At 42.0% G+C, this 14,760-nt stretch overlaps 1 protein-coding gene across 2 annotated transcripts in view; it reads left to right on the forward strand.

The window, feature by feature from the left end:
* Nucleotides 1-1,141: 1,141 nt before the first annotated feature.
* The window catches only part of PolrMT (mitochondrial RNA polymerase), a 576,158-nt gene continuing 562,539 nt past the window's right edge, over nucleotides 1,142-14,760 (forward strand). The window contains exon 1 of one of the 2 annotated variants that reach the window (XM_067766430.1): nucleotides 1,142-1,391. In XM_067766430.1, coding sequence (XP_067622531.1) covers nucleotides 1,247-1,391 — 145 coding nt within the window. In that variant the 5' untranslated portion in view covers nucleotides 1,142-1,246. The remainder of the gene's footprint in view (nucleotides 1,392-14,760) is intronic. The other variant, XM_067766429.1, reaches the window with a different exon arrangement.

Below are 14,760 nucleotides of genomic sequence, written 5' to 3' on the forward strand. Positions count from 1 at the left end.
AACGGAGGTAGGGACTAAGAGTCTGTTTCCCTGACCTGCACGATTGCTGCCAGAAAAGAGGGGGGGGGGGGGGGGGGAGAAGAAGACGGGGGCAGGGGCTGATGCTCAGCATTGCTACCAGCTCTACTACGAAGGTAGTAGTTATGAGTGGTATCAGCTGTTTGAGTTGTTGGCGCCGTGGGGCGCGAGCAGCAGCGGGTACTTGTTGGAGCTTGCTGAGCAGCGAAGCTGCTGGAAGGTAGTGGAGGGGCGCTTAGGCGTAGACTACGGGACGCCCTTGGGCGTGAGCAGCAAGAGCCACAAAAGATTTATAAAAGTTACGTGGACGTCGGGTTTTGGGATCAAGCCCAGAACAACCTGTCCGATGCAACCATCCCTTGCACGAGACACACTGAATAGAGTATGACCGTCCTAAAAAGATTCTTTTCTGGCAAATGCAGCAAAACCATTTCTCAGGACCGGGGTCAGGGGACGGACCCGGATTGGGTTCGATACCTTCCCGGAGTAAGAGAATATGTAGCAGTCCTGCTGCAAGGAGCTGCTGGGAGGATGACAATTTGTGGGAGGGACGAAACAAATTAAATGGGGTCACACTGAAATGACAGTCCTTGGTCGGGAAAAATCCCGAGTCGCTCCGGTACATAGAATTGACTGCCTTGGGAAGCGAACAATGGTCATTTATGATAGTATAACAGTCAAACCTGATATCTACGGTAAACTAACATTTATGGTACTTTTTGATAGTTAGAGTGTCAGCCCTGATCCAGGAAAAGGAATGAGAGTGAGCAGTACGGCTATATACTTAATCAGTAGGCCATGTTGGTGTATAAGAGGGAGACAAAAACTCACACGTACACAGTTGTTTACATCACATTTGCGCAAGTCCCCTTAAGTTTGTGATAGAAAGTTTGTATGAGGAGCTGATCGTTAGGTTGACATTGCTGAGAATCAGATGATAGTCATATGATAGTCGGTATTCTTGTAGGGGATTAAGCTCTTGCTCAGCTCATCTATATGAAAAACAGGTTATGTGACGGAGCTATTATTGTGATTTTTCGCTTTGCCAATACTGTGGTCGAAAAAACTCGATGCCAAAGAGTATCGATTAAAAGTACATAATCGAATTTCAAAAGTATCGCAATGAAATTTGTGTCACTATGTGTTATTGTTTGAGAATTATGCAAGGCTAGTTAGTATAGTAAAAACGTGCCTTCAAAAGGTATTTTACGGTACTTTCGAACTCAAAATGTCTCGAATTTGTGCAATTAAGTGGTCGTGTATAAAAAATATACTTATGTTCAGTGCTGGAAATTTTCCAGTAAAACAATTTGAGTCTCCTAAAAGCTATTCGCAGCTTCTGGATAATCCTACATTGAAATATCGAATTCGTGGTAAGTTAAAAGATTGGAACCTATGTACTTTGAGGTCTAGGACTATTGTTTTCGTCTTTTGACACCTCGATATTTTTGGACGCGTATTAGCAGTGTCATGCTGTCGTATAGGATTACCGCACCTTTCAAATGGACTAACAAGTAGCATGCTGGCGTAATAAACTTGCACAGTTCGTTATTTGAGTGAAAGACACAGTTCCTTAAGACGGAGTCATTGTTGTTGTTGTTGTTGTTGTTGTTGGTGTTGTTGTTGTTGTTGTAGCAATGCTCGCCCCACCTAATAGCCGCGACCGATCACAAATCGTCATCAATATCATCTAACGGGAGTCCAAGGAAACTTGCCGTTTCAACAGGGGAGGACCATAAGGAAAGGGGTGTTAGAGGCGTTGGTTCCACATTACAATTAAAGAGATGGTTGGTGTCATGTGGGGACACATTGCAAGCGCGGCATACATTTTGTATGTCATCGATCCCTGGGCCTGGGCCTATGTCCATTATTGTGCAGTAAGCGGCGTAGGAAACGATATTAACTCCTTCTGGTGGCGAAGGTAGCTTAGATATGTAGAAATTAAACAAAAGTGGGGATAGGACACCACCCTGTGGCACCCCTGTTTAATTCTTCTTAGTTTTGACGCTTCATTTCTAAATTGCACCGATGCCTGCCTACCACCCAGATAATTTGCGGTCCACCTTTTAAGACATGGGGGAAGGGTAGCCCTTCTAGGTCTTGCAGTAATGAGCCATGGTTGACCGTATCAAAGGCTTTTGATAGGTCTAGCGCTACGAGTACTGTTCTATGGTGGGGATATTGATTCAAACCGCAATTTATCTGGGTGCTAATGACATTTAGCGCGGAGGTAGTGCTATGTAGTTTTCTGAAGCCATGCTGATGAGGGGCTAGCTGCAAATGTGCTTGGAAATAAGGGAGCAAAATGGCTTCAAGTTAAAGTATTAACATAAATAAAATAGAGTAAGCAACTACACGTAGACCTTACACCTGTTGTTGTTGTTGTAGCAATGCTCGCCCCACCTAATAGCCGCGACCGATCACAAATCGTCATCAATATCATCTAACGGGAGTCCAAGGAAACTTGCCGCTTCAACAGGGGAGGACCATAAGGAAAGGGGTGTTAGAGGCGTTGGTTCCACATTACAATTGAAGAGATGGTTGGTGTCATGTGGGGACACATTGCAAGCGTGGCATACATTTTGTATGTCGGGGTTGGTTCTTGATAGGTAAGAGTTTAACCTGTTACAGTATCCAGAACGAAGTGAGTGACACGCGTTTCCCTGGGGAGTATGCGTTCCTCTTCCGCGAGTTTTGGATAATTTTCGTTAAGTACTGGATTCACCGGGCAATTCCCGGCATAAAGGTCCGACGCCTGTTTATGGAGTTCACCAAGGACCTGCTTGTGTTTTTTCACTTCATACGGCTGGGTTCTCAGGTGCCGTATTTCCTCAAAATGCTTACGAAGATGACTCCTGAGGCCCCTAGGCGGTGCTGGTTCATCAATCAGATGTCTGTTGGGATGCCCCAGGTTTCTGGGTATTCAACAGGAACTGTTTGGTCAGCATCTCATTTCTCTCCCTGATGGGGAGTATTCTCGCCTCATTATGCAGATGGTGTTCTGGGGACATAAGAAGACAGCCCGTGGCGATTCTGAGAGCAGTATTTTAGCAGGCCTGTAGTTTCTTCCAGTGGGTAATTTTTAGGCTTGGCGACCATATGGGTGACGCGTAGCACGTAATCGGCTGGCTAATTGCTCTGAATTCTCGGAACAATTGCGGCTGCGTGCTCACTAAAATGTAGATCCTAGCCGGAGTCATTGGTGCCGTATGTCGTATCGCTGTATCCGTGTCCCTAACGTAATCAGCTGTTTATCGTTACGACGGTAAACCAAAACCCAATTGGTTGGCTACGATACGGTTACGACCTTAGCCGCACCAATAATCGATTGCATTGATTCTCATAAGGTTGGTCGAATCAGCTGTTATAAGGTTACCGATACGGTTACCGATAAAGCACCAATGTCTCCAGCTTTATTCGTTGGTAATCTAGAACGTTTTAGTTGTACGCGTGGAAACTAGCATTACAGTCTTAATACACGTTCAAAAATATTTTATCGTTGTGTTAACATTGCTTCGCCCCATTCAATGGCGCGGCCCCTCAATTTATCATCAAAGACCTCTTTACGGAAGTCCAAGGAAACTGGCAGTTTCAACGGTAAAAGTCTAGTTGACTGCTATTCATGGCAGAACGTCGTTCCACCATGCTGCTAATACGCGTCAAAAAATATTGAGAGAGGTGTCAAAAGACGCTTATTGACCTCGGCAACAATAATGCGAAGGCGAAAAAAAAAATTTATCTCTGTCCGCAATTTACGCATCTTTTCATAAATGATTCCGCATCTCTGTCTATTAATGGTGTTATGTATGAAACGAATTAATTTACTATCATTTTGGCAACTCTGTTTTGCTTATTCTTTTTCGTTCTTTTTTATTCTTTAGTATTAACTCAACACATTTTATATTGTAATATTCATATCCACTCATATTCAATAAACTGAGTAAATATACATATACAAAAAATGGCCACCACGCTTTGGACAGTAATCTCCGCTTCATGGCCGATTCCCCCGGATGTCCTTCATGGGCCAGCTGTAGCGTTTTCTCTCTTAAAGTTTTTGGTATAACAATTCGAGTGCCTCGAAGTAAGATGTCGCCTACCGTCGACAATTCGTACCGGAATGGATAAAATGTGCTAGTTTTGTTCGTCTCCCACAAGTCATTTTTCACGTATGATACAGCGTCTACCAATTCCTGATCCTTGGTACTTTCCTTCGCAACCTCGCATATTCCCATAGCTGAAGGTATGGAGCTCTCGACAATGTGAAAAATGTTATTGTTGTGGTCGTTGTCAAAGGTGTTTGCATTCACGATTTTGCAGAGCCCTGACACGGAGTCCGCAATATTCTCTTTGCCTGGCCGATATGTGATCTTAAATTTGAAAGGCTGTAACCTAAGGAGCCACCTTTCTATCCTAGCAGGTGGTTTCGACGTCGGCTTGAAGATTGTCTCTAGGGGCTTATGGTCAGTGACTAGCTCGAATTCTAACCCCATCAGGTAATAGTAATACCTCTCGACTGCCCAAACCAGTGCCAGACTCATTTTCCGTTTGAGAGTATCGGTTCTGTGTCTGAAAGACTTTCACTTGTGAATGATATGACTCGGTTTGCAACAATACCGCGCCTAGCGCAACTGGACTAGAGTCCGCTATGACCCGCCTAAGAAGCTTCTCAGCTCTTCCTTTGATTGTGGAGCCCAAAAATTCCTGATCGTCTGGACTTTACTAGGATCTGGTGCGATGCCCTCATCGGATAGCAAATGGCCAAGAAACTTGAGTTGCCTTACCTTCCACACACATTTCGCTTCATTCAGTAGGAGACTGTTGTTTTTGAATATTAAATAAAAAATAAATGTAAGGCGCGATAACCTCCGAAGAGATCTAAGGCCGAGCTTCTCTTCCAATTTGCGTCGTGCTCCTCTTGATTTTCCCTACAAATTGGCCGGACGGGACCTACATGTTTTATGCCGACTCCGAACGGCATCTGCAAGCAGACGAGTTTTCACTGAGAGCTTTTCATGGCAGAAATACACCCGGAGCGCTTGCCAAACCCTGCCGAGGGGCGACCCCGCTTAGAAAAATTTTCTTCTAATTGAAAAACCTTATTTCTAAAGTTTTTATGTTGCTTTGCCCGGGGTGCGAACCCAGGGCATACGGTGTGATAGGCGGAGCACGCTACCATCACACCACGGTGACCGCCAAATTGAATATGTCTACCACTTTTTTGACAGCTTCATCGTGTTCTTGCTCTGTTCTTCCGAATATGATGATATCATCTATGTAATTAGTGCGTTTTTGCACGAGCATAAAAGCTTTTCTATCACGCGTTGAAATATTTCAGGAGCTGGGTTTATTCCAAACATCAACCTCTTGTACTGAAAGACGCCCTTGTGTGAGATAAACGTAGTGATGTGGCGGCTGGACTCGTCCAACTCTAACTGGGGGTATGCCCATTTCAGGTCAATTCTTGAAAAGAATTTGGCTCCTCTTAGTTTGGTCATAAATACCTCAAATGTGGGGAGTGGATAATTCTCGCGTAATACGGCTTGATTTGCCCTGCGCATATCGATGCACAGTCTCATTTCGCCCCCTTCTTTGACGCCAATCACTATTGGTGAAATCCACGTGGGTCCCGACACCGGCTCGATTATATCCATTGCAAGCATTTGGTCTATTTTATCTTCGACCCTCTTCTCCAAAGCCACAGGGACTCGTCGCATTGCCTGTTGTACCAGCTTAACATCTGGATTTATTGATAATATAATTTTCACCCCCAGCATTTTTGGGAAAGGTTCTACTATATCTACCCGATTTACGTTTGTTCCCAGCCTCAGTACTCCTAGCTTCGTTGCCGTGTCGCGCCCTAATAGTGACTGACATCCATTTTCGATCACATAGAAGGTAGCAATTCTTTCTACATTACGTATTCCTATCGGTGCTTCAAATACTCGCAGGACATTAAGTGTTTGATTCGACGCATAAGCTTTGAAATGAGTGGACGAGTCTTTTCGTTCATTCCATAGAACTGCTGCATTGTTCTTTAACAATTTAAAATTATTTTCACTAACCAAGTTGAATTGCGTACCCGAGTCAATAATCATTGGTATGCCACAACCCCCAATGTCACATCTCAGGTTTTCATCATCAGACGCGCCATTTGTAATCTTGAAGCAATTCAGCTCTCGAACTTCTTCTTCCGGTTCGCTTTCGTCCTCTACATTACGCACCTTAAACGACCTTGATGACCGCTTTTTGGGTGAACTATGTCCACTGCTGTTGTGTTTGTGCTTTTTGGTCTTGCATTTTCTTGCGAAATGTCCCACAAGACCACATTTGTTGCATTTTAGGAATCTCGCTGGACATTTCAAGTCCTTATTCCCGTGACCTTTTTGACCGCATCTCATACACTCGTCCACATCATGTCTCCCTCCGGATGTTTTGGCTGAAATCCTGTTGATGTTTGAATGCAATACTTAGTGATTTTTCAAACCGTTCTCATAAGTACATATATCCTCAACTTAAGTATGAGGTAAGAATAATTTCAAAGAAGTGTTTATGCCCTAGAACCTACTAAAGGATTTTGCATCACTGATTTCGCTTATTCTAGAGGACAATTTAAAAACATGTTCGCCTTGGGTCATTTTATTTGAATTAATTGTTCATTATTAATTTTATTCAAAAATGCAAAGTGAGCAGATAAATTTATTATATAACTTTTCATTTAGTGTTTTGTTTTAATAACTTGCTGAATTGGGTGATGCAAAGTCCGTGTTAAGCTAACATCGAAAGCGCCTGTTATTTTAAATAACTTTTGAATAGTTATAAAGAGTTAAATTTCGCAATTAGTTTCTTATAACTGGCAGTGATGCGCATTCGTTGATACCACTTTCGACCATATCCGACCAATTTTTGACATAAACAATAAATGGCCTAAACAGTCTTAAACGAGTAGAAAATATAGCAACGCGCCGAACACCGCGCCACCGCGCCGATATTTTTGACATTCGGCGGCGGCGTGCGAAAAACGACCAAAATCGGAGGCGGCGGCGTTTATCGGCGGCGTATATCTCTACTCCATACAACCGATTTTTCAGAAAAAGAGGATTTTTGTCATATCTTCCTCAATTTATCATAATGAAGCTTCAAACTTCACCATATGCTTTCGTATATTGCACATATTGTTGTCTGAAAAAATTGGTGAGATCGGTCGTATATATAGCATATATCCCCCACAACCGATTGTTCAGATAAGAAACTTTTCGTAATTACTGCGCTATTTTAAGAGCTAGCGGCTTCAAATTTCAACGAATGCTTACGTATATAGCATATATTGTTGTTTAAAAAAATCATAGAGATCGGTGGTGTATATAATATATATATATCAGACCTGTAAAGAAAAAGTACCAGTACAAGTATCAGTACCTCAGTACTTCGAAAAATGAGTACAAGTATAAGTATCGAAGTCATTGTACTTGAATTGTTGAAGTACAAGTAAAGTACTTGTAAGTAATTTCGAAGTACTTTGATAAGTATTGAACGGTTTTGAAGCGGATCAACCAGCACCCTTACAATCACCTAACTTTGACAAAATGGTTGACGAAGAGTTTTACAGGTATTTTAATGATACATCAACAGATTTCAATATGCTCCAGAGTTATCCTCTTATGAAGGACCTATCACTCAAAATTAATACGCCCTTAGCTTCCTACGACCCAGTTGAGCGTTTATTTTCGTTAGCAGGCATTGTTTATAGTCCTAGAAAGCAATCAATGACGGACTTTTCGTTTGAAAAGCTAGTACTAATGAAGGCAAACATAAAACTACTTTAATATTGTTAGCTGTTGTACAATTTATACTTACTTAATATGTTGTTTTACTACTTGTTGCTTTCTAATATGAATTTTACTCACATTTTGATTTTTCATTTATGAATCAAACTGACATATTTTATCAGAAAAAGTACTTTAGTGTAATAGCAAATATTTCGTAAGTATATCTACTTGTACTTTCGGATTCGAAGTACAAGTACTGTAGTACTTATACTTTACTTAGATTTAAAGTATTTGAGTACTTGTACTTATTTGGTACTAGTACAAGAATGTACTCAGTACTTTTCAGGTCTGATATATATAGTATATATATGTAGTATATATATATTGTCACGGATATTAGCATCACTAAATTATCCCATCACTAAGACGATGCTAAGGCCATGCCAAGCAGTATTTACGTTAATAATTAAATCAAGTATACACATATATAAGGCAGCCCAGAGAGATGTCACACACAGATGCATTTACTTATATGCCTATGTGCGCGCGGGAGACTGTAAACTACAAACATTCACATCAATAATTCAATCTCTATGTATCTACATAAACGAATAAATAATTGCGTCTACACATATGTACGTATACGAGCAGCGGAGCGGCAATGCACAAACACATGCATATATCTTATCTGAGTTGTCACAAGAGAGAGCAATAATTTGTGCACGTAGTTGTGGCTGGCGATTTTGTAGCCGAAACAACTAGTAAGTTCTGGAAATCGAAGACCCTAGAAGTATGCCGCGTAAACTATAAAAGCGGGGCAAGCAAGTAAGAAGTAATTCAGTTTGATTTGAGATTTGGATTAAGCGATATCTAGCGAGCTATAGCAGTATTATTTTGAATAGTAGAGTTTCATTTGAGCTGTCAATCAGTTTGGTTATTAAGTAAGCTGTTCGTTGCAAAGTACAAGTGTTATTGTGAAGTACTTGAATAAAGGCCATTTTGCATTATTACATATTGGAGTTATTTATTCAACAGTTTAGCGATACGAACTTAGCGGAGGATTGCAAATAAGAGGATTTGCAAGTAAATTCGTTACAATTGGTGTCAGAAGAGGAATTGTTGAATAAATTCCAGAAGACAACAAGGATATGGCAAAGTTCAGTGAATTAAAGATCCAGCAACTGAAGAAGGAGTTGGAGAGCCGTGGATTGAATACAAGCGGAGTTAAACTCGAACTTCAGGCACGGCTACGAGAGGCAATGGAAGCAGAAGGAATTGATGTGGAAGAGTATGTCTTTCACCTTGATGGCGAGGAGACAACAAAAATTGAAGAGAAAAACGAAACATCGCAGACGGTTACCAGCACAGACTTGAACATGATTTTGGCTGCAATATCTGCTCAAACATCGACAGTGGCTTCTCAACTGGAATCGCAAAAGACAGATATAACATCTCAACTGTCATCTCAACTAGAAGAACAGAAAACGTATATGTCATCACAAATGGAATCACAAGAAACGCGTATTTCAGAAATGTCGACACAGATTACATCGAAGATTGAAGCACAAGAAACGCGTATTTCAGAAATGTCGTCGCAAATGTCATCTCAACTGGAAGAACAGAAGACATATATGGCATCGCAACTGGAAGAACAGAAGACATATATGATATCTCAGTTGGCTCAGCAGTTGAAAGCGCAAGAGGATCACATATCATCGCAGTTGGAGGGTTTTAGTGAACGACAAGATAAAATGGAAGCTGAGATGGATGCTTTGAAAGATCGGATTCAGCAGTTACAATTAAATCGTCCAGCAGTTTCAGCGAGTAATCCAAAGGTAAAAACACCATCCTTTGACGGTTCTGTTCCTTTCCAGGTCTTTAAGTTACAGTTTGAGAAGACCGCAGCAGTGAACAACTGGAATGTGGAAGATAAAGTTGCCGCACTCTTCGTAGCATTGAAAGGACCAGCTGCCGAAATCTTACAGACTATTCCAGAGTACGAACGGAACAGTTATGACTCATTGATGGCTGCTGTAGAACGGCGATACGGAAGCGAACACAGGAAACAGATATTTCAAATAGAATTGCAAAACCGCTACCAAAAAGCAAATGAGACATTGCAGGAGTTTGCTTCAGATATTGAAAGATTGGCTCATCTTGCAAATGCGGACGCACCCGTGGAATACACTGAAAGGGTAAAAATCCAGAGTTTCATAAATGGCATACGGGACGTGGAAACGAAGCGAGCTACATACGCAAACCCAAAGCTGACATTTGCTGAAACGGTATCACATGCATTGACTCAGGAAACGGCCTCACTATTGAGTAAACCAGCATACAAAGCTCATCGTGTAGAAGTGGAAAGACCAGATTGGGTAGACACTATTTTGGAAGCACTGAAGGGATCACAACAGAAAAATGCCGGAGTTATTAAATGTTTCAAGTGCGGCAACCCAGGTCATATTGCACGACATTGCAGCAACGGTCCCAATAGCTCCAACAATGTGGGTGGTCGTAAACGCAGAGCAGAAGGTGATGAGCAAATATCCAAGACCACTCAATCGTTAAACTAAATCGAGTCAGCCGCAAGGGGCGACAGCTGGCTCCCGCAATTGAATGCCCCATAATCTCTATCTCGCAGATTGGACGAAGATCGAGCAATCTTACTGTTGGAGGACATGTGGACGGAAAGGAACGGTTACTGACTGTAGATACGGGTGCATCTCATTCCATCATTCGAGCGGATTTAGTCAACAAAAAGATAAGACCATTGCTTGGAGCAAGATTACGTACAGCCACGGGAGAGGACACCCAGGTAATTGGAGAAGTAGAATGTGAAGTCGCAATTGAGAACGTCACGGTAGTACACAATTTTATAGTGGCAGGTATTGTTGATGAAATCATAATTGGAGTGGACTTAATCAACCAAGGCATCAGGATCGATATGCAAAGCAAGACGATGCGATATAAGAACATGGATGTGCCACTTAATTTCGGCTACGAGAGGGGCTACAGCAGTAAACGAGTGCTGGTGGAAGAGAGTCAGCAAATACCACCAAAATCAGAAGCAGTCATCTGGGCTAAGATTGATGGAGATTGTGGGACAAACAAATTGTGGGTTGTCGAAGCAGCAAATAAATCAGCACTGAACATACTTGTAGGAAAAACCCTGGCTATGACAAAACAAGATGGACGTATTCCGGTAAGAGTACTCAATGAGTTCAAGTCACCATTCAATTTGACCAAAGGAGCTATTTTGGGAAGATGCCAAGAGGCCGAAGTAGTTATTAACTGTGAACAGCTCCAGGAACACGTTTCATCTGGAAATACTGATCTTTCAAATGATATCACGGCATGGACGCATGGGCTAGAGGAAGCCTATCAGAGTAAGGCAAAACAACTGCTCATAAAATACGCGAACATATTTGACCAGGATGGTTCCAAACCAGGCCGCACCAATGTTGTGAAAAATCAAATTGACACTGGAGATGCGAGGCCGATCCGTCAAGCTCCACGTAGTGTTCCACTGGCGATGCGGGAAGTTGTGAGTCAAATCATACAAGAAATGAGTGACAGCGGCGTCATCGAACCATCAGCTAGTCCATGGAGCTCACCGGTAGTACTTGTAAAGAAGAAGGATGGAAAAATGAGGTTTTGCGTGGACTACCGGAAGTTGAATGACGTTACGAAAAAGGATAGCTACCCGTTACCAAGAATTGACGACACTCTGGACTCGCTATCTGGTACGAAATGGTTTTCCACACTGGACTTGAAAAGCGGCTACTGGCAAGTTGAGGTGAAGGAGAAAGATAAAGAGAAAACAGCCTTCAGTGTCGGTGATGGTCTTTGGCAATTTACAGTGATGCCTTTTGGACTTTGTAATGCACCAGCTACTTTTGAGAGACTCATGGACCAGGTACTGAATGGACTACATTGGAAAACATGCTTGGTGTACCTGGATGACATCATCGTATTGGGCAAGAGTTTTGATGAACATCTTAAGAACTTGGAGGAAGTTTTCCAGAGAATAGCTGGCGCTGGTCTGAAGTTAAGTCCCAAAAAGTGTACGCTGTTTAAAAAGGAAGTAAATTATTTGGGCCACAAGGTAACGACAGAAGGTGTCTGTACAGCGAATGAAAAGATAGAGGCAGTAAAGGATTGGCCAAGACCACATAATCTGCATGAATTGAGAAGTTTCCTTGGGCTGTGCACATATTACCGCCGATTTGTACAAAATTTTTCCAGCGTAGCCCATAGCCTCCATGAGCTTACAAGAAAAAATAAAGCTTTTGAATGGAAGAAGGAGCAAGAAGTGGCTTTCCAAACATTGAAGGAGCGTTTGTGCACTGCCCCAATGTTAGCATATCCGATTCCAGGAGCAACATTTATTCTAGATACAGATGCGAGTGGATATGCTATAGGAGGCGTTTTATCACAACTGGTCGATGGACAGGAGAAAGTAGTTGCATATTACAGCCGTTCGATTGGAAAACCAGAGAGGAACTACTGCGTTACGCGGAGAGAGCTGTTGGCATTGGTAGAGTGCGTTAAACATTTTCACAAATACCTCTACGGCCAGCGATTCCGTGTCAGGACAGATCACGCAGCTTTAAAATGGCTACTGCAGTTCCGTAATCCGGAAGGACAATTGGCACGGTGGATCGAGCGACTACAAAGCTATGACTTTTCCATTGAGCATCGAAAAGGTAGTACCCATGGAAATGCCGATGCAATGTCACGAAGACCATGTAGTTTGGAATGCAAGCACTGTTCAAAAGCCGAGGCTAAAGAAGACATTATAGATGTCCGGCTAATGACTATAACATGTACAGATGAATGGGACAAGGAACAGCTAAGAAAGTGCCAGCTAGAAATGCAGATCTGTCACGTGTTATGCAAGGGCTCGAACGAAATGAAAGACCAAACAGAGAAGAGATGTCAGCAGAGAGTCCCATTGCGAAGTCATATTGGGCACAGTGGAACAGTTTAGAATTGATATCCGGTTGCCTTCATCGAGTATGGGAGAGTGAGGATGGTAAATACAAGAATAAACTGATAGTTGTTCCCAGAAAGAGGATTCCTGATGTGCTCAGCGAGCTGCATAATGGTCCAAGCGGAGGTCGTCTTGGAATCACGAAGACGCTCGAGAAGATTAAACAGAGATTCCATTGGGTTGGTTGCCGTCAGTCGGTCACTGACTGGATTGCGAACTGCGAGGTTTGCAGCCAGATGAAGCAATATAACTCAGGTGCGCCATTTGAAAGGATCGCTATGGATGTCGCCGGTCCATTTCCTACTAGCAACGGCGGAAACAAATATGTACTGGTAGTTATGGATTATTTCAGCAAATGGCCAGAGGTATACCCAATCCCAAATCAAGAAGCGGAAACGGTAGCAGAAGTGTTTATAAACAATTGGATTGCAAGGTATGGTGTACCAATGGAGTTACATTCTGACCAAGGCAGGAATTTCGAATCAGCTGTATTCCAGGAAATGTGTAAGTCATTGGGCATTCGAAAAACACGGACAACTGCATTGCATCCTCAATCCGATGGTATGGTAGAACGATTCAATAGAACATTGGAGGAGCACTTAAGGAAAGTAGTGGACAAGTACCATAAAGAATGGGATACCGGCATACCATTATTCTTGATGGCTTACCGATCAGCAGTGCATGAGACAACGGGCCAAACCCCTGCAAAAGTAATTTTTGGCAATGACCTTAGACTGCCAGCTGATTTGAAGTTTAGGATAGATGCCAATGCGGAGAGAAATGTCAGGAAATCCACTAGTGATGTGGAAGAAGAGCTAAGAGAAATACATGATCTGATAAGGCAACGAACAAAGATTATGAGTGACAAGATGAAAGCCAGATATGATAAAGCAATTAATTCAGAAGGTTTTCAGGAAGGAGATTTGGTGCTGTTATACAACCCACAAAGTAAAAAAGGTTTGTCCCCGAAATTGCAGTGTAATTGGGAAGGCCCATACAAAGTTGTAAAACGGATCAACGATGTAGTGTACCGCATACAAACCATCGGTAAACCACGAACCAAAATGAAGGTGGTCCATTTGGAAAGGCTAGCAACGTTTAGATCGAGAGATTTGTCTGATCGGGACGATCAGACTTAGGTGGAGGGCAGTGTCACGGATATTAGCATCACTAAATTATCCCATCACTAAGGCGATGCTAAGGCCATGCCAAGCAGTATTTACGTTAATAATTAAATCAAGTATACACATATATAAGGCAGCCCAGAGAGATGTCACACACAGATGCATTTACTTATATGCCTATGTGCGCGCGGGAGACTGTAAACTACAAACATTCACATCAATAATTCAATCTTTATGTATCTACATAAACGAATAAATAATTGCGTCTACACATATGTACGTATACGAGCAGCGGAGCGGCAATGCACAAACACATGCATATATCTTATCTGAGTTGTCACAAGAGAGAGCAATAATTTGTGCACGTAGTTGTGGCTGGCGATTTTGTAGCCGAAACAACTAGTAAGTTCTGGAAATCGAAGACCCTAGAAGTATGCAGCGTAAACTATAAAAGCGGGGCAAGCAAGTAAGAAGTAATTCAGTTTGATTTGAGATTTGGATTAAGCGATATCTAGCGAGCTATAGCAGTATTATTTTGAATAGTAGAGTTTCATTTGAGCTGTCAATCAGTTTGGTTATTAAGTAAGCTGTTCGTTGCAAAGTACAAGTGTTATTGTGAAGTACTTGAATAAAGGTCATTTTGCATTATTACATATTGGAGTTATTTATTCAACAGTTTAGCGATACGAACTTAGCGGAGGATTGCAAATAAGAGGATTTGCAAGTAAATTCGTTACAATATATATATTTGCAGTTTCAGCCCCATTTTAACCGCTAGAAACTTTAAATTTCACCAAATGATTACGTATATAGCATATATTGTTGTCTGAAAAAATTATATAGATCGGTGGTATAT

The sequence above is a fragment of the Eurosta solidaginis genome, chromosome 2, assembly GCF_040869045.1.
Source record: "Eurosta solidaginis isolate ZX-2024a chromosome 2, ASM4086904v1, whole genome shotgun sequence".
Classification (NCBI taxonomy): domain Eukaryota; kingdom Metazoa; phylum Arthropoda; class Insecta; order Diptera; family Tephritidae; genus Eurosta; species Eurosta solidaginis.